At 45.8% G+C, this 27,893-nt stretch overlaps 1 protein-coding gene across 3 annotated transcripts in view; it reads right to left on the bottom strand.

The window, feature by feature from the left end:
• The window catches only part of LOC140395553 (platelet-derived growth factor subunit A-like), a 103,893-nt gene that overhangs the window by 19,630 nt on the left and 56,370 nt on the right, over positions 1–27,893 (bottom strand). For 2 of the 3 annotated variants that reach the window (XM_072483478.1, XM_072483479.1), the window contains 2 exons: positions 6,445–6,585; positions 2,644–2,831 (listed from right to left, as the gene is read on the bottom strand). In XM_072483478.1, coding sequence (XP_072339579.1) covers positions 2,644–2,831; positions 6,445–6,585 — 329 coding nt within the window. The remainder of the gene's footprint in view (positions 1–2,643; positions 2,832–6,444; positions 6,586–27,893) is intronic. The other variant, XM_072483480.1, reaches the window with a different exon arrangement.

Consider the following 27,893-nt stretch of genomic DNA (forward strand, 5'->3'; position numbering starts at 1 on the left):
GTGGTGCCACTGCTCTGGCTGCTGCTGTTTTCCCCTGATAGGCTATTCTCCCCAAAAGTATCCAAAGTGGTATACCTGTTCGAGAGGGGGACTTCCACAGGGGATTCCCGCACTGACTGCCTGCCCCTTCTGGTGGTCACCCATCTCTCTGCCTGCACCTTGGGTGTGACCACGTCTCTATAACTCCTATCTATGATGCTTTCCGCCACCTGCATGCTCCCAAGTGCATCCAATTGCTGCTCCAAATGAACCACGTTGTCTGTGAGGAGCTGCCATTGGTTACACTTGCTGCAGATGTTGAACGCTGGAAGCATCACAGATCTGCCACATCTTAGAATTGGAGCACTGCACACCGCTGAGTGACATTTATGCACTAATTAATTAATTTAAAATAAACACTTGAATTATTGTTAGATTGAGTTACAATTAACTATATGGCCCTGATGCTAGATGATTTTTACTGTAAAATTAAATGCTAAATACCGATCACTGCCCTCCAGTTTAGTTACCCCACTATCTAGTTAATCAATTAGATTTGTTTTGCAACATTATTATTTTTTTCAAATTTAACAGATTCCCAACCAGCCAATCAGGTCACAGCTTTACTGTGATGTCACTTCAGCCCCCCCCCCCTCCCCACACCACACACAACTTCAAAAAGGCAATTTAAAAAATCACTTACCTTCCCAGGATGCTCTCTAGTTCTCTCCCTGCAGATTAACAGTTACAAGCCAGAAGAAAGAAAACAAAACGGTAGGGGAAAAGCACCTTCTCCCACTCTGCACCGAATTACCTCACTGCACCAAATTACCAAGTTCCAATTCCCACTCAGGAGGTGTCCCCTTCACATGCTCAAAACTTACTGAGAGCACTTTCTGTCTGTCTTTGATACAGACCTCAGCTAACCAGGGTGATTCACACTACTTAAGCTTCAAACAGAAGAATACAATGTACACCCTTGTGCCACTAAACACGCCTCAGTTGACTGACAGATAACTGCCTCTCAGCAATTAGGGTGGAGGCAGCTTCAGCCAGTCAGACACTAAGCTACACATTGCACTTTTAACTGAAAAACAGCAAAATTTGACTTACCACTTACCTTTCCTGATTACCTCACTGCACCAAATTACCAAGTTCCAATTCCCACTCTGGATGTGTCTCACTCACTCAGGATGTGTCTCCTTCACCTGCGCAAAGCTAAATTTGAGTAAAAATAGATGCAACTTACCTCATGGCACGATTTGAAGAATTGTTGAGGACTGAACTCTCAGCAAACACCATCAAAACAGATTAACTGGTCATTGGCTGAATTTATTGTTTGTGACATCTTGCTGTGTACAAAATGTCTGGCAACTTTGTCTACAGAAAAACAGTGACTGCGCATTTAAAAACTGGTTGTGAATCACCTTGCGATATTATGAGGACCAGGCAATCTACTATATAAATTCAAGTTCTCTCTCTGTCTAATCGCATTTAATTTATAATAGAAGGCAGTTTTAACAAACAAAAATTATTCACAGGATGTGAGCATTGCTGATAAGGTCAATACTTAGTACCCATCCTTAATTGCCCCTGAAGAGGTGCTGGTGAACTGCCTTCTTGAATACCAACTGAGTGGTTTGTTGGGTCATTGCAGAGGACACTTAAGAGTCAACGACTTTGCTATGTGTCTGTTAGAGACAGAACGGACTGGGTTAGAACATCTGATTCAAAAACAGAAAATGCTGGATAATCTCACCATGTCTGGCAGCATCGGTGGAGAGAGAACGGAGCTAACGTTTCGAGTCTGGATGACTAACATTAGTGCCATTCCCTCTCCACAGATACGGTCAGCCTTGCTGAGATTATCCAGCATTTTCTCCTTCTGTTTCAGATTCCAGAATCCGCAGTGATTTGCTTTTAGCTTAAGAACATGATTTCCTTTTAAAAGAAGATCAGTGAAGTCGGTGAGTTTTTTGTCGGTGAGTTTTTTTGAGATTATCCATCATTTCGTGGTCAGCAGTACTCAGACTCTTTTCGAATTTCAGGTTTTATTGAATGAATCAAATTAATATTCCCCAGATGCCGCGATGTAATTTGAACTCAAGTTTCCAAATCATTAGCTCAATATTTACATATCATATAAATAAAGGGCTAACATATTTAATGTGTGAACTTGGGATTTTAAGATTTTGGAATCTTTTCTTTGCTAATATGTAATTGAGAAAAAGGCAGCAGTTGTTAGGTAGTATTTATTTTAGTGAATCATGGCCTATTTAAAAGCAAGGGCAGGATTGTCCTCGAACCACGTGTTTGTCGGTGGCGGGATTCTCTCTTCCTGCCGCTTGTCAATGAGATTTTCCATTGAAGCCACCGCACGCCACCGGAAAACCTGCGAGCGGGGAGCGCTGCAAGTGGGAAAAGAGAATCCTAATTCTGATTTTAATAACGGAAAGCTACATTCAAAGTGGAGCTGAAAGCAGAATGGCCACGTGTGTATAGGGCAAGGACAACAGGAGATAGCCACTAACTTCCCATAGGGCTGTAGAGGTGAAGCTGTCTGGGGAATGAATGAAACACAGTGCACTAGCCAGCCTGCAAAGTTTCAAGAAAACACACTTAAAATGTGTCACAGAATATGTGAAACAACATTTTACTGCATACCTGAAAGGGCTTGTATTTTGCATGAGAAGGAATGCATTTATAGGTCCTGGTGTTACAACAGCCAGAGCAGCGATGTATTTCAACACATGAAGGCCATAGAAAGAAACCCACTGAAGTGGGGTCCACCTTGTACCGAGGAACCTCCACCGAAACTATTCTTGTTTTGCAGCCAGCTGCTTTTGCATTTCCTTTGGTTAATGAGAAAGGAAAGTGGTAAAATTATTATTTACACTTACAATCTCAGTAAGTCAGCATTAAAATCCTAATTCCCACTCCCGGGTGCATCAGTCTATACAAATCAAATGTGTCAATAGTAAAGGCAACAGTGGCTGTTATTTTCTCCGAAGGATGGCCCTGCTACCTCCAAAAAAAAAGCATTATATTCCAAGAAGACCTGCTTTTCCAGCCAGCTCCAGAGCTGGTGCTGAAACATCTCTCAGCTCCTTATAACAACCATCATCACACGGACAATTAACATTCCTATCCTCTTAAAAGAACAAGTCCTTCAATTAAATCACAGGTGGTCTGCAATAAAACAACTCAGGTCCTATTATAAAATAAAACAAAAGGCGTTGAAAATAATCAAATCATTGAAATTTATTTCTTTTACATCAAGACGGATTTTGTGCATTGCCTTTGGGGGGTAATTTTCTAATGCTGAATTCCCAGCAGGAAGACTAGATCCCCAGCAGCACATATCAGAGTGCTCTGAATAAAATGTTCCAATCACTGATGTTCACAAAATATAGTTTAAGTATAATCTTTCCCATCCATACGAGTGGAAGAACGTCTGAAAAGGATGGGATGAGAATGATATTTTGATAATTGAACTCATCCCTCATGAAGACCATGTGGCTCACCAATGACAACAATATGTGTTTATTTACAAAAGATAAACTTTGCCTCACAATTGGAAACTGTTTTTGAAGCTGTTTCCATCGATTATGTAAAGCACTTTAACATTCCAGATAAAATAATTCCTCAGATAGTCAACAAGACTTCTTATTATATGATGCACACTGTACCATAAATCCTGTCGTATCCACCTACTCCTACCATCTTTCCTACTCTGGATTATGAACAGTGCACTCAGTTGTTTTTAGCGATGCCCTATGCGGCCTTTACTTTCACATGAAACTGAAGTTACTCCAAATTTAAATATTCAGGAACGTGTCAGCTTCAACCAAATTTGAATTTCTTTCTGGTTTTAATTTGAAGTGTTCCTCATTCCAATGGAAATCAAGCCACTTCTACTTTTAACCACCGCTGGTATGCTTCTTCAAACAACCTCCACAGTAGCACTGTCATAACACTGGACGCCACTAATTGTGTCTAAAGATGTGGTGATCATAGCAGATGTTGAAGAGGGAGTTAAAAGCTCTTGATCTTGCAAACATTTCTAACCATTTGAGTTACATTCATGTGGCTTAGCATTCAAATGAATTACAGCTTTTTGAATCCATGTCCTTATTCCTTATTTTATACATATAATTAGTACACCATTTTAACTCAGTAGGTCATTTTGATAATGTCCCATTTTCAACTAGGGCTGTATTGCGGCTTCATATTTTCAGACATGAGTTTTAAACCATATCTCTTTGCAAGTTAAGCCTCAGTCATGTTAACTGCAATTGCATCTGCTGATAGCCTGAGTAGTTCTTTTACAGGCAGAGTCTTATGAATCTAACTTTGATCATGTTTGTGTGAACAGGCTGACCTTGAGCAGAGATGTGTCGGAAATTGTTTGTGCCGCATTTTTGGACACATAACCAACCACACAATAGCAGGGACACTCCTCAACCAAGAGGAGTTTGCAGCAAATCAGACCAAGTTTGTACTGTCATGCTTCCACATACTTTTCACATATTGCCTACCTGAATGTCAGAGTGCCTGAAGGTAGTTACCTGGACAGGAACAGGGGAGCACGAAACAGAGAGGGATGGATGACAAACACAAATACTGTGGAGGAAAGGAAATACTCCAAATCTGAACAAAACCTCATCTTTATTGGCAGATACCATGACCATAGTGTCAGCTGAAGAATCTTGAGTGTCACAGGTCTGATGCCAGAACTGCTCATCACAGATCATTCCCTGTTAGTGGCCCAATCCACTTCATTTACATATGTAGAGGGGCCACTGCCTGTTTTAGGCAGCTGATAGGAATGCCTGAAAAATAGCCGAGTCCAAAATGAGCATAATGATGTCCAATGTCTACTCAAGGATATTGTAATCCTAACTAAGAAATTCCCAGCAAATTCAATCAGTTATTGGAACGTGTTCCACTCAAACAAGTTCTTTATGCAGTTTTGTTCACATTGAGTTTATGCTTAATATTTGGAGTTTCAAATAGTGAATTATGCATGTTACTGGAGGAATTCAGTTTGTGACAGTCACACACAGGGTCTGTGATTCAATTCCTATACTGTATTTTTGTTGTTGAATGTATGTCAACTTCTGATCACATTAGTGGTGGACCAGAGTTCCGAAAAGGTTTTGTTAAAAATTAATTCATGGGATGTAGGCCATCCCTAATTGCTCTTGTTGAGAGGGCATTTAAGAGTCAACCCCATTGCTGTGGGTCTGGAGTCACATGTAAGCCAGACCAGGGAACGATGGGAGGTTTCCTTCCCTAAAGGACACCCGTGAACCAGATGGGTTTTTCCAACAATCAACAATGATGTCATGGTCACCTTTAGACTTCTTAAACCCAGATTTCTATTGAATTCAAGTTTCACCATCTGCCATGGTGGGATTCGAACCCGGGTCCCCAGAGCATTATCCTAGATCTCTAGAATACTGGTCCAATGACAACACCGCCATCGTCCCTAAAATATATTCTTCTCAATTTCAGTTACAAAATATGGCGCTTCCAGCATAACTTAGACATAGTCAAATGCATGCAAAATAGCAGTATTGAACCTGAATATTTAGACAAGGAACAGTCATGTCACACATAGTTCTTTTACAAATGGTGCAACATCGATTTGCTACTTAAATCGCACCTTATTCTCCTAAAGGTTGACAGACACTGACTTCCATACTGCTGCACCTACAACCCCCTCTATATGTTCTGATCAGGGTAACTGAAAACATTACATCTGAAACAATGTCCATTGGTGAGAATTCAAGTGATGGTCTCTCCAATATAGCAATTCTGAGACAAGCATTTCAACCGGCATCACTCCTATCAATAATGAGAGGAAAGTTGACTATTAGATCATAGCCAAAGCAACTGATTTGCCATTTCCATAGAAAAAATGGACAGAATGCAACTGCAGTAGCTGTTAAAATCCCCAAATTATATGTAGTAAAAATGGAATTTGCTTTATCCGGTCAGTGGTTCTGATTATTGCCCGTACTGCTTTTCAGAGATGTTTGTGTCTCGCCTCTCCGAAGTCTGCTCCTCATTCATCTCCAGAACCATGTTCTCTACCTTTACACTCAAATATACATTTGCGTGAATTCGGGAATGAGATAGGTTCTTGAAAGTCTGCGACAAACAGATGAGAATGACATTAATTTCCACTCCTGGAATCAGAAACTTAAAAAGGTGCTTCCAGAAATCAAACCACCATTATGTAGTAGCATTTAGAATAGAGCTCTAAGCCAGTGCATTTGGAATTTCCACATGTAAAACGTTGAAAGGAAAACAGAATGAGGCCCAAACAAGTTGAAGTAACACCTAGCTTACTCTCACCCAACAATACTTGAGGAGAGAGGTGCTCCAGTTGATGAGTAGGATCTTGCTGTCAAACAGGAAATGGAAGCTGAGCATGAACTGGTAGTAATACTAGCAGACCTGCTATAAATGATCGCGGTTGAATCTGTGATGGCGGTTCTCGCGTTACTGCTAGCGGAGAGGGCGAGCGTCCTTCACTGCTTGCCATTTGTCCAGAGTGTTCATTAGGACCTTTGTTTCTCCCCAGCCTAAGTGGCACACCTTAAAAAACACAAAGCACAAAAACCCTGCTCAGTTCAACAAGCACGCAATGCCAAGTCCAAATCTGCCACCAGACATCACGTAGCAGTGAAAATTACTCAGCTGGCGACTTGATAGGCCTAAGCTTGCAAGTGATGAAGTCAGGAGATTCCAGAGATTGTTGAATGTGATGCAACTTGAATAAGCAACAGCACCAAGGAACCACTTTTCATGAGGCAATATTCCACAAAACTACAAAAGCATCAAAATAAGGAGTTCTGAGCGGAAAGTGGTCTCTATTTTGTATACAAGACAGCTGGCACAGCATCTTGTAATAGGCAGGAATTAGACAAGGAACAGTCATGTCATACATAGTAATAGGCACTTCACCCATTGCATGCCGGATCATTCTCCACACTTTGATGCTTTGGTGATTATTGAAGAAAATACACCTGAGCACAGATAGATTGAGTAAATAATTGTATGTTTATTAATAGCAGGGATGATAGTGATTAACAGAGTAAGAGCAACACATGAAGCTTAATACACATTATACCACACATGCTTTAACCCTTATTCATTTGAACAACAAAACAATGGCATAGTATCAAAGTGGCAATATTTCTGGCCATTTTCATCATTACATGAAAGTCTAAGGGAATTAGCAATGTACACTGATATCAGAACTGCTAGTCAGATTAAACCAACCACATGGAATATTTAGTGAAGAAAACAAGACCTTAAAATGATGCGGTATAAGTATTAGTGCATAGAGTCCCAAAGGACCATAGGCATCTCTCTCCATCAGAGAGAGAGAGAATATTTGGGCAACTCCTAACTTGAGGGGTGCTACTCTGCATGCTCCGTGCTAGGTAAGAAAGCAGGATCATCGTGAAATGCCACAGCCAGTGTGGGTACTGAAGCTGCACTGCTGGCATCACACTCTAGCCATTTAGGTAACTGAGCTAACCGACTCCATAGGCTTGGGCTTTCCAGCCCCGGTGGGCATCGTTGTGCGTTAGATGGGAAACTGTGGAGAGCTGTTGACTTTTAACTGCTCTCCATATTTCCCCATCCCACCCATGATGATGCCCTTGGTGTTGGGCTGGAAAATCCCACCCATAGTGCACTCCTATTGAATTATTCCATGGGCTAATTTAACTGAAGTATTGAACCACTTATTTTAATTGGATTAATGCCTCTGTTAAAATAAAATAATTTTATATGATCCAATTATTAGGGATGGGCAAGAAATGCTGGCCTAGTCAGTGAACCCACACCTCTTGAATGAATAAAAAGAAATTAAGGGCTGATCAACGAATATTCACATTGCATAATCTCAAGGGTCCAACGTCTACCAAATAGACTATCATGTGCAAATCATGGTGGAAACAGGAAACCTCATTAAAACTTATTTTTAAAATCAGTTCCCAAGTCTTAAGGAGATAAATGATTGAATTATGTGAATTCACCGAATGCAAATTCCTTCTTGATGGAGCACGTTAAATGGGAAGCGACTATATTTAATCTAATATTCAGCCGCAAACGGAGGTGGTGCCAAATTTAGAGAAATTTCACCAGTGACTAAAATGTAATTAGATTGAATATGTGACAAGTTTTTGATTAAGGGAAAGTAAAATTAATAAGATAGATTTCAACAGCTGTTTTGACCCTGGAAATGCATAGACATTAGCAGGGTAATGACACCAAATAAAATTGGAATGTTTTATTCAGAATATAATCGAGGTAGATCACAATGCTATATAGTGTGTACTCAAAATAAAAAAAACAAAATGGGATTTCCTTGGCGTTGAGTTGTCTTCAAGGTGGCACACTTGACTTTATTCCTAGGAGGGATCTGATACCAGAGGCAAGAATATTCAGACTACATCAATGCACTAGTGATGCTGCCAACAGATTACTCAATGGGACTCAGATTCTTCATACTTGGCACCATATAATAAACCCTGCACGTTAACCTGGCAGGATGGTCCAGTTAATCAAGTAGATTAACCACTGCACGCTGTTAGTTGAGTTTCACCCAAACAGAATCACAGTCACCAGCTTGTTGCAGTGCAGAAGGCGGCCATTTGGCCCATCATGTCATCACCAGCTTTCCAAATGAGCATTATGATTCAGTGTCATTCTCCTGCCCTTTCCCCGCAACAGTGCACACTTTTCTATTCAAAGAATCACTTCTGGAGGGCAACAGGGGCCATTACCCGCCCCTTTGGCATGGGTTCACCCACCTCTTAGGCTTCAGGACTTTTATATTAATATTCAATCATGAGGTGTGGGTATTACTGGTAAGGCCAGCATATATTACCCATCCTGAGTTCTCATTGAGAGGGTGATGGTGAACTGCCATCTTGAACAACTTCAGTCCATGTGGTGAAGGTATTCCCACAATGCTGTTAGTTATGAGGCTACCGGATTTTGATGCAGTGGTGGTGAAGGAACGGTGATACATTTTCAATTCAGGCTGGTTTGGGTACCTGGGAGGGGCTTGCAGGCCGCAGGGTTCACGTGTGCCTGCTGCCGTTGCTCTTCTACGTGGTAGAAATCGCAGCTGACCATAAAGAAAATCAGGGATGCTTAAATATTCGGTAGGCATCAAGACAAGCTTAGACTTCACTGAACAGAAGTGAGGGTAGAAGTATAGGATTCTCTTCCTGACCTTTCTTGGCTGTTCCCTGTCTATGTAGTGCCGTTAGACAAATAGTTAAGATTATTCCAAAAGCTAGAACGTCGAAGAAGAAATTACTAAATTTGTTTGCTTGGCATCAACAGTTGGAAACCAATGGAGTCTATGAAGAAAGAAGTTTGCTTGTCTGAAATCATGGTATTTGATTTCCTTCCCAGTTACACTTCTCTGAATCAATTTTTTTTTTTAAACTCTGTTTGGTTTTATTTTCTGCCATTTTTTTGTTCCTTTGCCACGCTCTTTTGCCCTTCTTGTCTCCTTAAATCTCGCCCGTTCCATTCCTCCCACCATCACCTTTTCTGTCAGTGTTTCTTTCCCTCTTTATCGAGTTTTCAATTTGCTTCGCGCTGTTTCATCAGAGGTGCTGCTTGTGGCAATATTGAGCAAGATCAAGCAAGGAGACCAGTCTCCGTGAAAAACGCTAAGCAAGTTTGAGCAGGAGCCAGAGACCTAGCTCAAGAAAGGATTGAACAAGACTGGGCAGAAAGGGGAATAAGCACAACAGACACTCAGCTACTAAAAAAATCAGAACCTTAGAGCATTTTAATAATGCGGAGGTGGATGGGATTCATGGCAAATCTTACGCTCAAACTAATTTTACTTTGAATTGGATTTTTTACACGATTCTGAGGAGTGTAAACACAAACATAAGAAACTGGTGCACTGAAGCTGTTCAATGACTGAAGGAAGAGCAGTTTCAGAAGACGGTGAAGCTGTTTCTTTGGATTATCGTATCTGAGGACAAGAGTAAATTTGTATATTTTTAAAATGAGGTTCCTGGGTGCAACAGCTTGTGAAATTCTTGAATTGCCACATGAGCGTTCAAGATCAATTTGGCCATTATCAGTCGACTGAACCAAATTACAAAGCCACCAGCAGATAATGATACATTAAAACATTTGCAGAGAAAATAGCTTTGCCTAAAGCCATAGAGAATTGAAGAGGCATATCAATGTCGTTTTCAAGAAAAGATAAGTATGTTTTCGCACCATAACTGGACACTTGGTGCATGGCCACTCTCCTAGAACTGATAGCTTTTGTATTGTTCACTGATGACTTTGTTAAGAATTGCTAGACTGTTCAAGATGCCCTGGACACAACAGGAAAGCTGGTGAGGAAGAAGGAATGATAATAAGGTAAAAGGAATAAGAATGAGGCTGCAATCTGCACATTTGGACACAAAGAAGTCCACACAAGAAGATGCATAGAGTTTTAAAGATCATAGCAACTCAAGCAGTTTTGAACACTTATGATTTTTAGATAGTTGGACAGCTTTTGCACAGAATTTGTAAGAAGCACTGTGTATAATGCTCACTAAAATGACAAGTCGAGTAATTGGGTTGTATTTGTACTTGTGTATCGGCCAATAGTTTTAGGTTTCTTCCTCGCATCCAAAGAGCAAGTACTTCATATTCTAAAGGACAACTTGCCCTACTCGGATCTGTCCATGAGGTAAACATGGCTGTTGAATGATAATCAACTGAGCAAGTCTTCATCACCCATGACAAGGAAACACACACAAACATATGAAAATAAAAGGCAGGGAAAGACAAAGCTGCCCCATTCTCATGATGACCGGAGCATGATGACTAGACAGTGCCTGCACACAATTGTGCAGTCTCCTGGAATAGGCAAATAAGCAGGAAAAAACATGGGGCCAACAAGAGCAATAAATGGAAGGCCTGTTGAAACATTTTAACACAAAGATCAGACTTGCGGCATTTGTCAACAACCAAGATAGCAACAGACAGAAATTCTTTAAAAGTATCTTGTTTTGACAATCCACACAACTCTTCTGGTGCTTCTGAACACCCTCAAAACAGCACTCAGACTACAGGGGCTGAAGTAAGTCCTCCTCAGCATCATATTTACAAACCACTTCAGGTCATCTGATGATTCTATCTGTACAATCTCAGATCAATGACTACCCAGTGGACCCTGTAATTTTTACATTGCAGTGTGTTATTAAAAAAGTTGTAATTGTTTATTTTCAATGGCACATTTCCAAATCAACGCACAGCTCAGGTGTACAGCGGAAAACCATTTCCTTTGCATTCACATGATTTATTCATGGTTGAACAAAACATTATGTTAATAGTAGACAAAGGTGACATACATTCATGCATGTTCAAAAACGTCATATTGCCAGTAATATAATTTATTTTCTTTATTTTTTTTGTGGGAAGTTGGAGTCACTGGAAAAGCCAGCATTTGTTGCCCATCCCAAATTGCCCTTTAATTGCATTGCTTGCTATGCCATTTAAGGCAGCAGTTACGAGTCAACCCCATTGATGTGGATCAGGAGTCGCATGTAGGCCAGACCAGGTGAGGATGGCAGATTTCCTTCCCTGATGGGCATTAGTGAAGCAGATGGGTTTTTACACCAATCAATGATAGTTATGGTCACTAGATTTGTTAATTGAACATAGAACAGTACAGCACAGTACAGGCCCTTCGGCCCACGATGTTGTGCCGACCATTTATCCTAATCTCAGGTCAACCTAACCTACACCCCTTCAATTTACTGCTGTACATGTGCCTGTCCAACTGTCGCTTAAATGTCCCTAATGACTCAGACTCCACCACCTCTCCTGGCAGTGCATTCCATGCACCACTCTCTGTGTAAAGAACCTACCTCTGACATCTCCCCTATACCTTCCTCCAATCACCTTAAAACTATGTCCCCTCGTGACAGCCATTGCCGCCCTGGGGAATTGTCTCTGGCTATCCACTCGATGCCTCTCATCACTTTGTATCAAGACCTCTATCAAGTCAACTCTCTTCCTTCTTCGCTCCAGTGAAAAAAGCCCTAGCTCCCTCAACCTTTCTTCATAAGACATGCCCTCCATTCCAGGCAACATCCTGGTAAATTTCCTCTGTACCCTCTCCAAAGCATCCACATCCTTCCTATAATGACGCAACCAGAACTGGACACAATATTCCAAGTGTGGTCTAACTACGGTTTTATAAAACTGCAGCAAAACCTTGCGGCTCTTAAACTCAATCCCCCTGTTAATGAAAGGCAACACACCATACACCTTCTTAACAACCCTATAAACCTGGGTGGCAACTTTGAGGGATCTATGTACGTGGACCCCAAGATCCTTCTGTTCCTCCACACTTCCAAGAATCCTGCCTTTAACCCTGTATTCAGCATTCAAATTCGACCTTCCAAAATGAATTACTTCACATTTATTTAGGTTGAACTCCATCTGCCACTTCTCAGCCCAGCTCTGCATCCCGTCAATGACCTGTTGTAATCTGCAACAGCCGTCAACACTATCTACAACTCCACCAACCTTCGTGTCATCGGCAAACTTACTAATCCACACTTCTACTTCCTCATCCAAGTCATTTATAAAAACCAAAGAGCAGAGGTCCCAGAACAGATCCCTGCGGGACACCACTGGTCACCGACCCCCAGGCGGAATACTTTCCATCCACTACCACTCGCTGTCTTCTTTCGGATAGCCAATTCTGTATCCAGACAGCCAAATTGCCCTGTATCCCATGCCCCCTAAATGAATGAGCCTACCATGGGGAACCTTATCAAATGCCTTACTGAAATCCATATACACCACATCCACTGCCCGACCTTCATCAATGCGTCTCGTCACATCCTCACATAATTCAATGAGGCTTGTGAGACATGACCTGCCCCTCACAAAGCCATGCTGACTATCTTTAATCAAACTATGTTTTTCTAAATAATCATAAATCCTATCTCTCAGAATCCTTTCCAATATTTTGCTCACCACAGACGTAAGACTGATGGGTCTGTAATTCCCAGGGATTTCCCTATTCCCTTTCTTGAACAGGGGAACAACATTTGCCTCCCTCCAATCATCCGGTACTACTCTAGTGGAGAGTGAGGATGCAAAGATCATCGTCAATGGCGCAGCAATCTCCACCCTCGCTTCCCGTAGTAACCTCGGGTATATCCCATCAGACCCATGGGACTTATCTATCCTGATGCTTTTCAAAATTTCCAGCACATCCTCCTTCTTAATATGAACCTGTTTGAGTCTATTAATCTGGTTCACACTGTTCTGATGAGCAACAAGGTCCCTCTCTCTAGTGAATACTGAAGCAAAATATTAATTTAGGGCCTCCCCCATCTCCTCAGACTCTAGGCGCAAGTTCCCTCCACTATCCCTGATCGGCCCTACTCTCACTCTGATCATCCTCTTATTTCTCACATAAGTGTAGAATGCCTTGGGGTTTCCCCTAATCCTTCCCGCCAGGGCTTTTTCATGCCCTCTTCTAGCTCTCCTAAGTCCATTTTTGAGTTCCTCCCTGGCTACCTTGTAACCCTCTAGAGCCGTGCCATTTCCTTGCTTCCTCAACCTTATGTAAGCTTCCTTCTTCCTCTTGACTAGAAGCTCCACTTATCTTGTCATCCATGGCTCCTTCACCTTACCATTCCTTCCTCGATTTAGTGGGACAAAACTATCCAGTACTCGCAGCAAGTGCTCCTTAAACAACCCCCATATCACTGTTGAGCATTTCCCCGAGAACAATTGTTCCCACTTTATGCTCCTCAGCTCCTGTCTGCTAGCAGTATAATTTCCCCTCCCCCAATTAAATACCTTCCCATACTGTCTGTTCCTATCCCTCTCCATGACTATGGTAAAGGTCAAGGAGTTGTGGTCACTGTTACCAAAATTCTCTCCCACCGAGACATCTGACACCTGGCCTGGTTCGTTGCCGAGCACCAAGTCCAATATGGCCTCCCCCTAGTCGGCCTATCGACATATTGAGTCAGGAAATCTTCCTGTACACACCTGACAAAATCTGCACCATCCAAACCATTTGCAGTAAGGAGGTTCCAGTCAATATTAGGGAAGTTGAAGTCACCCATGACAACAACTCTGTTACTTCTGCACCTTTCCAAGATCTGCCGCCCAATCTGTTCCTCTATCTCTCTGCTGCTATTGGGGGGTCTATAGAAAACTCCCAATAAAGTGACTGCTCCTTTCTTTTTTCTGACTTACACCCATACTGACTCAGTAGACAAACCCTCCTCAACTACCTCCTTTTTGCAGCTGTGGTGCATTCCCTAATTAACGGTGCCACACTCCCTCCTCTTTTACCTCCCTCTCTATTCTTCTGAAAACATGTAAACCCCGGAACATCTAACAACCATTCCTGCCCCTGTGAAATCCATGTCTCCGTAATGGCCACAACATCGTAGTTCCAAGTACTGATCCATGCTCTAAGTTCATCTCCCTCCTGACACTCCTTGCATTGAAACAGACACACTTTAACCCATTCCACTGAGTGCAATTTTGCCCTATCAACTGTCTATCCTTCCTCACAGACTCGCTGCATACTATTTCTACCTGTTCAACAGCTGCTCTATCCTCTGATCCACAGCTCTGGTTCCCATCCCCCAGCCAAACTAGTTTAAACCCTCCCGAAGAGCTCTAGCAAACCCCCCACGCAGGATATTGGTTCCCCTCCAGTTTAGGTGCAATCCGTCCTTCATGTACAGGACCCACCTTCCCCAGAAGATATCCCAATGATCCACATATCTGAAGCCTTCCATCCTGCACCAGCCCTGTAGCCACGTGTTCAGCTGCACTCGCTCTCTGTTCCTTGCCTCACTTGCACGTGGCACCAGTAGCAATCCTGAGATCAGTACTCTGCTTGTTCTGCTCTTTAGCTTCTAACCTAACTCCCTAAAATCACGTTTTAGATCCTCATTCCTTTCCTTAGCTATGTCGTTGGTGCCTATGTGCACCATGACATCTGGTTGCTCCCCCTCCCCCTTAAGAATCCGGTGAACTCGAATTCCACCAGCTGCCATGGTGGGATTTGAACCCAAATCCCCAACCCCTGCCCTGGGTCTCTGGGTTATTAGTTCACTGGCATTTCCACTACATCAGCATCTCCCAAAGTCGTGGACTACTTGCAATTCTGCAGCATCGCAATCTGAAAATGGAGGCACTGATCTAGTGATTGTCCTTGGTCATCTGTTTTATAGAATACCTTACAGTGCTGGTCGTTCACCATGCTTCTCATGATCTAATACCAGCTCAATTACCTCTCTCTACTCGGGATAAGCCGCGTGGTTATTTGCAGAGACTTATTGCTGCATAAGTGCTTTAAAAGACCTTTCAGCCAAATGTATGATGGTTATGGCACTGAATCAACAACTTCAAGAGGTCATGGCTTCATGATCCCACCATGGCAAGTTCTGAAATTGGCTTCAATAAATCTGGGAACCATCAGGTTAACCACAGGAAGTGATTATACAATAACTGCCAGATTGTGACTAAAGCCCATCAACTGCTTCAGTAAGGTCCTTTCGGGAAGGGAATCTGCCAACACTACCTGGTCTGGCCCAAGTGTAATTCCAGTGCCACATCATGAGGGATAAAAAGGATGGGTAATAAATCCTGCTGGTGGAGTTGCCAACGTCCCAAAAGCAAATGGGGCACAAAGTAGATAAGCCAGTCGTTAGTTGTGATCGGTTAGCTTGTTTGGCGGTGAACAGAAAAAGGACAAAAATACTCCTCATCCGTTGTTGTCCATATCATTTCTGAGCAAATTAGCTGGATAGGTTGACCAGCTGATGAGCACTGACAGCTAATCCAAGTCCGTTTCATTGAAGCCAAGTCCGTTTCATTGAAGCCAAGTGTGACATCACAAGTTCCTCAGAAATGTTGCACAAACCCTTTGGCATCACTGTGTAATGCCTGAGGATTTTTGTTAAGTTGGAAGTCACTGGAGGTGGGTCAGAGGTTAAGCTATTGAATGGATGGATGGGTAGATGGGTGCATTTTTGCCCTGTTTTCTTCCATGTGAGATGATCCCACATGCTCATGACTCAAATCACAAAAGCACAGAAAAGAGGAGAGAAATTGACTCTGTTTGGCTGTGTTTTGCTTTTCCCTCCTCTGATTGTTTATACGTCTTCTGCCTAGAGATTAGGCTTTCCACATATCAGCATATCCCATTGCCAAGTCATTCATTCCCAAGAGATTATTTGGACGGATTCCCCTTTGGTTACCTTATAACACTGCCTTCCCAGAGTCTAAGGACAAGAAATTAGAGTCATTTGCATTCATTTTTAGGGCACTCTGAGTGCCCATAGGGCGCCAAAATGATGTCCGTGGAACATCACAGAACCTTGGGGCGAATCATACCAGACGCCATATTGGTGATGGCATTCTCAGAATGCAGTGAATGGCCACCATAAGAGAACAGGGAGATTGTGCTGTCAATCAGCATGTAACGCTGATTTGATAATAGTGATGCCATTTTGGAGCTCCATGTCCAGCTAACACCTTGTCTTAACCTCGCACAGCTGCACATGCATTCAGCAACAAGGACTGCCCGGCAATGCTATTTAAAGCGATCGTCAACTATTTATGGGTTCATTGTTGGTTGACTTCTTTCAGCTAGCTGCTGCATCGATTCTGCAAGTGTTTTGTACTTTTCACAGTTGTTTGAAATTGCAGAAATTCTACAGGGACTGATGTGGCAGGTCCTAAATGAGCTTTTGGTAACATCAAGGCTTCTGCACAAACTACTTGCTTCCAGGCATGAGTGTACTAGTCACCATTCCCCTTGGAATATACATGACTTGGAGAATGAGCAGAGATTGCACAAAGCAGGACAAGCTGCTAAAAGAGGGAGGGAGAGGAAAAGGGAAAGGAAGGGTTCTCAGCAAGAGACCATATCCAGCGAGGGTGTTCAGGGGGTAATTGGCCTCCCTGAAACGACAAGTGAAATGTCTGGGCTTCAGTAATGACATCTCACTGAAACGTCTCACATGCTGGAGCCACAACTGCACCCACAGAACAGGGCAAGAATTGTTTTGTCAGCAGCTGTGAAGGCAATTGAGGCGGTGAACCTTTATGCGTCTGTCTAGGCTGGAGATATTTGTAACATCTCGTAGTTTGCCATCTATTATTATATAAGGGAGGTCACGGAAGCTGTCCATTTCAATGACAGCTGACTAAACTTCATTATCCTTGGTCAGAGAGAAGTAGGCGAGCGAGCACAAGGCTTCGCTAAGACTGCAGACTTCCCCATGGTGCAGGAGCCATTGACTGCACACACATTATTAAATAGGTTGAGCATAATAACTCTGTCCTGTACTGCAATTGAAAACAAATCCACCCCTTTAACGTCCAGCTGGTGTGTGATATATGCAGCAGATTTTCCAGATCATCACATGATATCCTGGCAGCAGCCACAATGACTTCATTCTGTGCCAGTCTCCTATGCCAGCCGCATTTGTGCCAGCATGGCAAACCAGAGGGTGGGGGCATGGTTACAAGGGCTGTCTACTGACAGCACGACTGATGATTCAGGTGTGCAACCTATGCATATGTGGGCAGCATGTATTTAATGAAAGCCATTTTGCCACACAGGTATGTGACAGAGGAAACCACTGGCATACGGAAACAGTGCAGTGGCTGCCTGAACTGCTCTGGAGAAACCCTGCAGTAGTCGGCAGATCGGATGTCAATTTTGTGGTGGCCTGCTACACACTGCACACCTCGCCATAATGAGGAGATGGCCCATACTACCAGCAAAATGGAAAGTAGCTGAGAAGCAGGAGCATGAAGAGCAGGAGGAAGTGGAAGGGGGAGGAATCCTAGACATCCCCTTTCTGTCCAGGTTGTCCATGGAGAACTCATCAGAGTGCAGCTACAACGCCAATTCCCAATTCACCAACAGTCCCGCACCTTACTTCCCCTCTATCACTGACCATCACTGTGCTCCCTTGGCCATAATACAAAAATAAAAGTAACCTCAAACTAAACATTCCAAATAAAATTCATAAATGAACTGATGCTGTATTACCCGCAAACGTCAACTTGTACATCCTCTTAGTGCCTGTCCTCTATGTGTCTTCGCCTGGCCTAGTGATCCTATACTGTGCTACCCCAGTGACAGCAACTTGGTTGATGGAAGATTGATGATTTAGCAGGGAGACTGCAAATGGTCTCGGCAGGCTCTTGAGCTAGTCGAGACCGAGAAGACCCAACTGTGGACTGCACCATGGGTAACAGCCACCGAGGATGGCTAGCTGACAAGGACACAGGGAGAGTTTCGGTGGTCGGAGGGTGAATGCTGGCTTCCTGAGAAAGGAAAGGAGATTCTTACTCCATGGAGCTACTGCCTCTTTCCTCGGGCGCCACCTCAGGAAACGTACTGGTCAGCTGGAGGGCAGCTAGCTGGGCTGTTTTAACACCCGGTGTGTTTTAACACCCTGTGAGCCTCTTTGTACACTCTAATCAATAACCCTACTGATAGAAGTCTCAGATTAACGGACTGATTGCAGGAGGTGACCAGCCGGCCCATCGTGTCTGCACCAGCTCACCAAACGAGCATCTTGACATAGCGCCACTCTCCTGCCTTTTCCCATAACCCCTGCACATTGTTTCGATTCAAATGATCATCTAATGCCCTCTTGAAGACCCCCTCTTGAACCTGCCTCCGCCACACATCCAGCAGTGCATTCCAGAACCGAACCATTCATTGTGTGAAAAACTTTTTCTTCGCACCACATTTGATTCCTTTGCAAATCACTTGAATCTGTGCCCTCTGATTCTTGATCCTTTTATGAGCGGGAACAGTTTCTCCCTATCTATTCTGTCCAGCCCCCTCATGATTTCAAACACCTGCATCAAGTTTTCTCTTGGCCTTCTTCTCTCCCAGGAGAACAGTCCCAACCTTTCCATTCTATCCTCGTAACTGAAATTTCTCATCCCTAGAACCGTCCTTGAAAAACCTCTTCTTCACTCTCTCCAATGTGTTCACATCCTTCCCACAGGTTAGTGCCCAGAACTGTACACAATACTCCAGCTGAGATCTAACTAACGTTTTGTGTAAGTTGAGCATAACCTCCTCGCTCTGGTAGTCTATACTCCCATTAATAAAGCCCAGAATACTGTGGGGCGATTCTCCCAAATGGAGCCCAAGTGTTCGCGCCGTCACGACGGCATGAAACGGGCACAGGGACGACCGATTCTGGCCCCCACAGGGGGCCAGCACGGCGCTGGAGCTATTCACGCCTCTCCAGCCTCCCTTCCCGCCGCCAAATGGGCACCGCGCCAACCCGCGCATGCGCAGTTGGGCTGCGCCAACCTGCGCATGCGCGGGGGACTTCTTACATGCGCCGGCCCCGACTCAACATGGCGTCGGTGGTCAGGGATCTGCCGCGCAGGAATGTAGGCCGACCCCTGACCCTTCGTGCAGAGTTCCCGCCAGCAGCGACCAGGGGTGAACGGCGCCGGTGTGACTCTGTCGTATCTGCGCGGCCGCTCGGCCCATCCGGGCCGGAGAATCGGCGGCCCCGCCGATTCCAGCGGCCCGCGGCCGGCGCAGCGTCAAACACGCCGGTGCAAATGGCACCGATTCTCCGCACCTCGGAAAATCGCGCGCCAGCGTCGGGGCGTCGTGGCGTGGTTGCGGCGATTCTCCGGCCCAGCGCGGGGCTTGGAGAATCGCCCCCTGTATGCTTTATTAACTATTTTGTCCACCTGTTTTGTCACCTTGAATGATCTACAAACATATAAACCCAGGCATCTCTGCTCCTGCGCCCCCTTAAGAATTGTACCTCTTGGACTTCCGGGTGCGGCGATGACCAGCTGAGTCGCACGTTTCGGCAGCTCCCTGTGAAACGGACTTTTGGGCTCTTGATAGGAGCCCCAACGGCAATTTTAACGGCTGAAAACACCGTGCGGTAAACCAGAAGGGTGTTCCCCCTGGACACGGATGGAAAAAGGAGAGGAAAGTGGCCGGATTGCAGCGGATCCTTTGGAACAACGGCAAGGAAGGCAAGCAGAAACCAAGATGGCGTCGGAAGGTGGCAGTTTCATATGGGGCCCTGAACAACAAGAGTTTTTGAAACGCTGCGTGGAGGAGATAAAAAAGGAAATGAAGAAAGAGTTGTTGGCCCCGATATTACAGGCGATTGAAGGGCTGAAAGAGGAACAAAAGACCCAGGAGCAGGAGCTTCGGGTCGTGAAGGCGAAAGCAGCAGAGAATGAAAACGACATACAGGGCCTGGTGGTGAAGTCGGAGATACAGGAGGCACACCAGAAACGATCTGTGGAGAGGTTGGAGGCACTGGAAAATAACGCAAGGAGGAACAACTTGAGGATTCTTGGCCTTCCTGAAGGTGTGGAGGGGGCGGACGTCGGGGCATATGTGAGCACGATGCTGCACTCGTTAATGGGAGTGGAGGCCCCGACGGGTCCGTTGGAGGTGGAGGGAGCATACCGAGTTATGGTGCGAGGACCGAGAGCAGGAGAAGCTCCCAGAGCCATAGTGGTGAGATTTCTCCGTTTTAAGGATAGAGAAATGGTCCTTAGATGGGCGAAGAAAACTCGGTGTAGTAAATGGGAGAACGCGGTGATCCGCGTCTATCAAGATTGGAGTGCGGAGGTGGCGAGAAGGAGGGCGAGCTTTAATCGGGCCAAAGCGGTACTTCACAAAAAAAAGATAAAGTTTGGAATGCTGCAACCGGCAAGACTGTGGGTCACATATCAAGGGAGGCACCACTACTTTGAGACGGCGGATGAAGCGTGGACTTTTATTGTAGAAGAAAAATTGGAATGATTGGACTACGAAAATGAACGTTTGGACAAAGTGGTGGGACGAGTGGGGGGGGGGGGGGGGCGAAGAGGGATTGTATGATTAATCCTGCGGTATGGTAACTTTTCTTTCTCCCACAGGTGGTGATGGGGGGAGGTGGGGAGGGAGAGGAGATGGGGCGTTGGCCATGGGAGGCGGGGCCGAGGGAGAGGCGCGGGCTTGGTTCCCGCGCTATGATAATTATGGCGGGAATAGAGAAGCAGGAAGGAGGGGGCACCGCACGGGGCGAGCCGTGATCACGGGGGGAAGCCGAGGTCAGCCAGAGTTTGCTGACTTCTGGGAGCAACATGGGGGGAGTAATTACGCTAGCGGGGGGTCTAGCGGGGGGGGGGGGAGGGGGGAATTACTGGGTTGCTGCTGCTGGGGAAAGGGGGGAGTGGGTGCGGGAAAGGATGGGCGGGGGGGCACCGTCTGGGAGAAATACAGCCGCGTGGGAACTGGGCGAGAAGCTGGAAAAAGATGATGGCTAACCGGCAAGGGGGGGGGGGGGGGAAGCCCCCCAACTCGGCTGATCACGTGGAACGTGAGGGGGCTTAACGGGCCGATAAAGAGGGCACGAGTACTCGCACACCTTAAGAAACTTAAAGCAGATGTGGTCATGTTACAGGAAACGCACCTGAAACTGATAGATCAGGTTAGGTTGCGCAAAGGATGGGTAGGGCAGGTGTTCCATTCGGGGCTGGATGCGAAAAACAGGGGGGTGGCTATATTAGTGGGGAAGCGGGTAATGTTCGAGGCAAAGACTATAGTGGCGGATAACGGGGGCAGATACGTGATGGTGAGTGGCAAATTACAGGGAGAGATGGTGGTGTTGGTAAACGTGTATGCCCCGAATTGGGACGATGCCAATTTTATGAGGCGAATGCTAGGACGCATCCCAGACCTAGAGACCGGAAAGCTGATAATGGGGGGAGACTTTAACACGGTGTTGGAACCAAGGCTGGATAGGTCGAAGTCCAGGACTGGTAGGAGGCCGGCAGCAGCCAAGGTGCTTAAGGATTTTATGGAGCAGATGGGAGGGGTGGACCCGTGGAGATTCAGTAGACCTAGGAGTAAGGAGTTCTCGTTTTTCTCCTATGTCCATAAAGTCTATTCACGCATAGACTTTTTTGTGTTGGGTAGGGCATTGATCCCGAGGGTGAGGGGAACGGAATATACGGCTATAGCCATTTCGGATCATGCCCCACACTGGGTAGACTTGGAGATAGGGGAGGAAACAAGAGGGCGTCCACCCTGGAGAATGGATATGGGACTAATGGCGGATGAGGGGGTGTGCTTAAGGGTGAGGGGATGCATTGAAAAGTACTTGGAACTCAATGACAATGGGGAGGTTCAGGTGGGAGTGGTCTGGGAGGCGTTGAAGGCGGTGGTTAGGGGGGAGCTGATATCAATAAGGACACATAAAGGGAAGCAGGAGAGTAAGGAACGGGAGCGGTTGTTGCAAGAACTTTTGAGGGTGGACAGACAGTATGCGGAAGCACCGGAGGAGGGACTGTATAGGGAAAGGCAAAGGCTGCATGTGGAATTTGACTTGCTGACCACAGGCACTGCAGAGGCACAATGGAGGAAGGCGCAGGGTGTACAGTATGAATATGGAGAGAAGGCGAGCAGATTGCTGGCACACCAATTGAGGAAAAGGGGAGCAGCGAGGGAAATAGGGGGGGTGAGAGACAAAGATGGAGAGACGGAGCGGGGAGCGGAGAGAGTGAATGAAGTGTTCAAGACATTTTATAAAAAATTGTATGAAGCTCAACCCCCGGATGGGAGGGAGAGAATGATGGAGTTTTTGGATCGGCTGGAAATTCCCAAGGTGGAAGAGCAGGAAAGGATGGGATTGGGAGCACAGATCACGGTAGAAGAAGTGGTGAAAGGAATTAGGAACATGCAGACGGGAAAGGCCCCGGGACCGGACGGATTCCCAGTTGAATTTTACAGAAAATATTTGGACTTGCTCGCCCCGCTACTGACGAGGACCTTCAACGAGGCAAAGGAAAGGGGACAACTGCCCCCGACTATGTCAGAAGCAACGATATCGCTTCTTTTAAAGAAGGAAAAGGATCCGCTACAATGCGGGTCCTACAGACCAATCTCCCTCCTCAATGTAGATGCCAAGGTCTTGGCCAAGGTAATGGCAATGAGAATAGAGGAATGTGTCCCGGGGGTGGTTCATGAGGACCAAACTGGGTTTGTGAAGGGGAGACAGCTGAACACGAACACACGGAGGTTGTTAGGCGTAATGATGATGGCCCCACCAGAGGGTGAAACGGAGATAGTAGTGGCGATGGATGCCGAGAAAGCATTTGATAGAGTGGAGTGGGATTATCTGTGGGAGGTGTTGAGGAGATTTGGGTTCGGAGAGGGGTATGTTAGATGGGTGCAGCTGTTGTATAGGGCCCCAGTGGCGAGTGTGGTCACGAATGGACGGGGATCGGCATATTTTCGGCTCCACAGAGGGACAAGGCAGGGATGTCCTCTGTCCCCATTACTGTTTGCACTGGCGATTGAGCCCCTGGCGATAGCGCTGAGAGGTTCCAAAGGATGGAGGGGAATACTTAGGGGAGGAGAAGAACACCGGGTATCTTTATATGCGGATGATCTGCTACTATATGTGGCGGATCCAGCGGAGGGGATGCCAGAAATAATGCGGATACTTGGGGAGTTTGGGGATTTTTCAGGGTATAAATTGAACATGGGAAAGAGTGAGCTGTTTGTGGTGCATCCAGGGGAGCAGAGTAGAGAAATAGAAGACCTACCGTTGAGGAAGGTAACAAGAGACTTTCGTTACCTGGGGATCCAGATAGCTAAGAATTGGGGCACATTGCACAGGCTAAATTTGACGCGGTTGGTGGAACAGATGGAGGAAGATTTCAAGAGATGGGACATGGTAGCATTGTCAATGGCAGGGAGGGTGCAGGCAGTTAAGATGGTGGTCCTCCCGAGATTCCTTTTTGTGTTTCAGTGTCTCCCGGTGGTGATCACGAAGGCTTTTTTCAAAAGGATAGAAAAGAGTATTATGGGTTTTGTTTGGGCCGGGAAGACTCCGAGAGTGAGGAAGGGATTCTTACAGCGTAGTAGGGATAGGGGGGGGCTGGCACTACCGAGCCTAAGTGAGTATTATTGGGCCGCTAATATTTCAATGGTGAGTAAGTGGATGGGAGAGGAGGAAGGAGCGGCGTGGAAGAGATTAGAGAGGGCGTCCTGTAGGGGGACCAGCCTGCAGGCTATGGTGACAGCCCCATTGCCGTTCTCACCAAGGAACTATACCACGAGTCCGGTGGTGGTAGCTACACTGAAGATTTGGGGACAGTGGAGACGACATAGGGGAAAGACCGGAGCACTGGGGGGGTCCCCGATAAGAAACAACCATAGGTTTGCCCCGGGGGGAATGGATGGGGGATATGGAATGTGGCAAAGAGCAGGTATAACGCAATTGAAAGATCTATTTGTGGATGGGAAGTTTGCGAGTCTGGGAGCGCTGACCGAGAAATATGGGTTGCCCCAAGGGAATGCATTCAGGTACATGCAATTGAGGGCTTTTGCGAGGCAGCAGGTGAGGGAATTCCCGCAGCTCCCGACACAAGAGGTGCAGGACAGAGTCATCTCAAAGAAATGGGTGGGGGACGGTAAGGTGTCGGATATATATAGGGAAATGAGAGACGAAGGGGAGACTATGATGGACGAACTAAAAGGGAAATGGGAAGAAGAGCTAGGGGAGGAGATTGAGGAGGGGATGTGGGCAGATGCCCTAAACAGGGTAAACTCGTCGTCCTCGTGCGCCAGGCTAAGCCTGATTCAGTTTAAGGTATTACACAGGGCACATATGACTGGAACACGGCTCAGTAAATTTTTTGGGGTGGAGGATAGGTGTGCGAGGTGCTCGAGAAGCCCAGCGAATCATACCCATATGTTTTGGTCATGCCCGGCACTACAGGGGTTTTGGATGGGGGTGACAAAGGTGCTTTCGAAAGTAGTAGGAGTCCGGGTCGAACCAAGCTGGGGGTTGGCTATATTTGGGGTTGCACAAGAGCCGGGAGTGCAGGAGGCGAAAGAGGCCGATGTTTTGGCCTTTGCGTCCCTAGTAGCCCGGCGCAGAATATTGCTAATGTGGAAAGAAGCCAAGCCCCCGGGGGTGGAGACCTGGATAAATGATATGGCGGGGTTCATAAAGTTAGAGCGGATTAAGTTCGTCCTAAGGGGGTCGGCTCAAGGGTTTACAAGGCGGTGGCAACCGTTCGTCGAATATCTTGCGGAAAGATAGATAGGGGAGAACAAAGAAGGCAGCAGCAGCAGCCCAGAACTTGGGGTGTGGGGGGTGGGGGGGGGGGGGGGGGGGGGGTGGCCTGAGACAAGGCAGTTGCCAATTAGGGCTAGTTTTTATTTTTGTTATTTAATATTTATTTATTTGTTGTTGTTTTCTTTTGTTCTTGTTTAAATAAAAAAGGTCATTATTATCTGCATTGTTATAATGTTGTGTAAAGGATGCACAATGTACTGTGTTGGTTGACCAAAAATTTTCAATAAAATATTATTTAAAAAAAAAAAAAGAATTGTACCTCTTCATTTACATTGTTTTTCCATGTTGTTCTTATCAAAATTCATCATCTCACACTTCACCGCATTGAACCTCATCTGCCGCCTGTCTGCCCACTCTACCAACCTCTTCATGTCCTTTTAGGTTCTACAGTCCTCCTCACAGTTTACAATGCTTCCAAGTTTCATGTCATCGACAAACTTTGAAATTGTCCCCTATTCACAAAGATCTAGATTATAGATCATAAATATATATCAGAAGGCAGAAAGCGCTATCTTGAATGGCACAATCTAAGCTTCCACACTAGCTCGCAGTCATTGGGTGATTGCTGCTTGTGCTGCAATAGAAGCTGTAATGTCAGCCAGCAGACACTGTACCATGGTCGCTTCACAAGTGTGTGACTGACCATCCCTTCCATACTGGAAAGCACTGTGCCAAGTTGGTGTGAGACTCCTCCATGCTCCTTCACACTGACCACAGTTTTCCTCACAGGCTTCCCAAATCACTAAGCATCTCTGTGCGTACCCATCAGCATTCCTCTGTACACTACACTATCAAAATGCTCATCCGTGTCCTTCGCAGTGGAACTGCTGTGTGATCTCAACTGCCAGCGAGCTGGCACCTGTGAATTTCCTGGCCCCTGCTCTGGCTGCAGGCCACATACCTTGTGGTTCGCCAGGGGCAGATCCTGCTTTTAACCTATTCTCTAAATGGTGCCTAGCATCAGTATGTGAGCTGGTGACTGTGGGTATGAAATCGAATGACGGTGCGTCTTAGTAAGCATTGTCTTTTTCATGTTCCCCCCACTGCCTGGCCAGATTGAACTTCTGGGGTGTCTGAAAGAAGAAAGGTGCGAGGGTAAGATTGTAATCTGGTGGCATGTGGTAGTCACCATTGTTTGTATATAGTACACATATGAGATGTAATACGGTAAGGCTCCTGTACTACAGGTACGGGGGTAGATCCCTGCCTGCTGGCTCTGCCCAGTAGGCTGAGTATAAATGTGTGTGCTCACCGAGCTGCAGCCATTTCGACAGCAGCTGTAGGAGGCAACACATCTCTGCGTAATAAAGCCTTGATTACTCTCTACTCTCGTCTCGTCATAATTGATAGTGCATCATGGAAGAGGGAGTAAGACATATAAGCTTACACCATCTGCAGTTTGAAAAACCAGAGAGACTGTGGGTTGAAGTGGAGGTGAGATGTGAAAAATAAGGAAGGTAATAAAAATACCTTGTCATCAACGGTTTCAGCTCCACCACTGGCTACGGTGTAAGCAATAGCCATCTCGATATTGATTATCAGTGGTCTCTCCCTGGGCTTAGGATATAGTGCCTTGGGGCTATGCTCCTCCATTGGCCTCTGCAGCTCCCAGCTTCCACTGCTTTCTGTATGTTGGTCTGGAGGGTCTCCTCTGGTTGCAGGGCACTTCTCCTTCCTTCATCCTCCTCCAGCAAGGCCCCAACGCACAGTCTGAAGAATTTGGAGCCCGAGCTCTCCCAAGTTGGGCCATTCTTCATTGTTTCCCAGGTGAGATTCACTTCCTGCATGTCTGCTAGCACCTGCTCCAATCACAATGCATCTCCCCTTTAAGAGGTGCAGACTAGCTATAAATGGTGCGAGCCATATTGTCCCCTGCTGATGTGGCCAATCAATTAACAGTATGGTTAGTGTTGGCTGAATGCTGAAGTAATTGAAATGCGAAGGCAGCATGACGTTGGTCTGGTGTCGGTGTTGCGATCAACGGATGCAGGTCAATCACTATCATGAGCCCAGCACTAACTTTTGGCACTATTGTATGCAGCCCCCTTAGAATGTTTTCTGTTGCTACTTTGTCTCTGAATAAATATGAGTTTCCCTCCCCTATTTTACTCTGTCCTCCTTTTTAAAACTTGAGTAATCAGCATTAGAGGCGGCACGGTGGCTAGCACAGCTGCCTCACAGCGCCAGGGACCCAGGTTCGATTCCAGCCTTGGGTGACTGTCTGTATGGAGCTTACACGTTAGCAAACTCCGGGTGCTCCGGTTTCCTCCCACAGTCCAATGATGTGCAGGTTAGGTGGATTGGCCATGCTAAATTGCTCCTTAGTGTCCAAAGATGTGCAGGTTAGGTAGGGTTACGCGGGGGGGGGGCTAGGTAGGGTGATCTTTCAGAGGGTCGGTGCAGATTCGATGGGCTGAATGGCTTCCTTCTTCACTGTGGGATTCTATGGATTTTAATATGGCTTTCAGAGCGATTCTCCTGTTCGCAGACTAAGTACTCGTGCCAGTGGAAAAAACAGTGATTCCCACTGGCGCTAGAAGCACTGAAGAGGCGAGATTCAGTTCCTGCAAATGGGCAATCACTCTTCCCACTTGAATCTCGCCAGATTCCCAATTCCCCAGGCGAGCGATTCGCTGGAGTCGGGAGTCACCTGTTCTCCTTGATGAGCTGGAGCAGCTTTTAAACTTTCCCCTCAGCACAGACTCTCCTTCC

This window comes from Scyliorhinus torazame, chromosome 18, assembly GCF_047496885.1.
Source record: "Scyliorhinus torazame isolate Kashiwa2021f chromosome 18, sScyTor2.1, whole genome shotgun sequence".
NCBI classification, from domain to species: domain Eukaryota; kingdom Metazoa; phylum Chordata; class Chondrichthyes; order Carcharhiniformes; family Scyliorhinidae; genus Scyliorhinus; species Scyliorhinus torazame.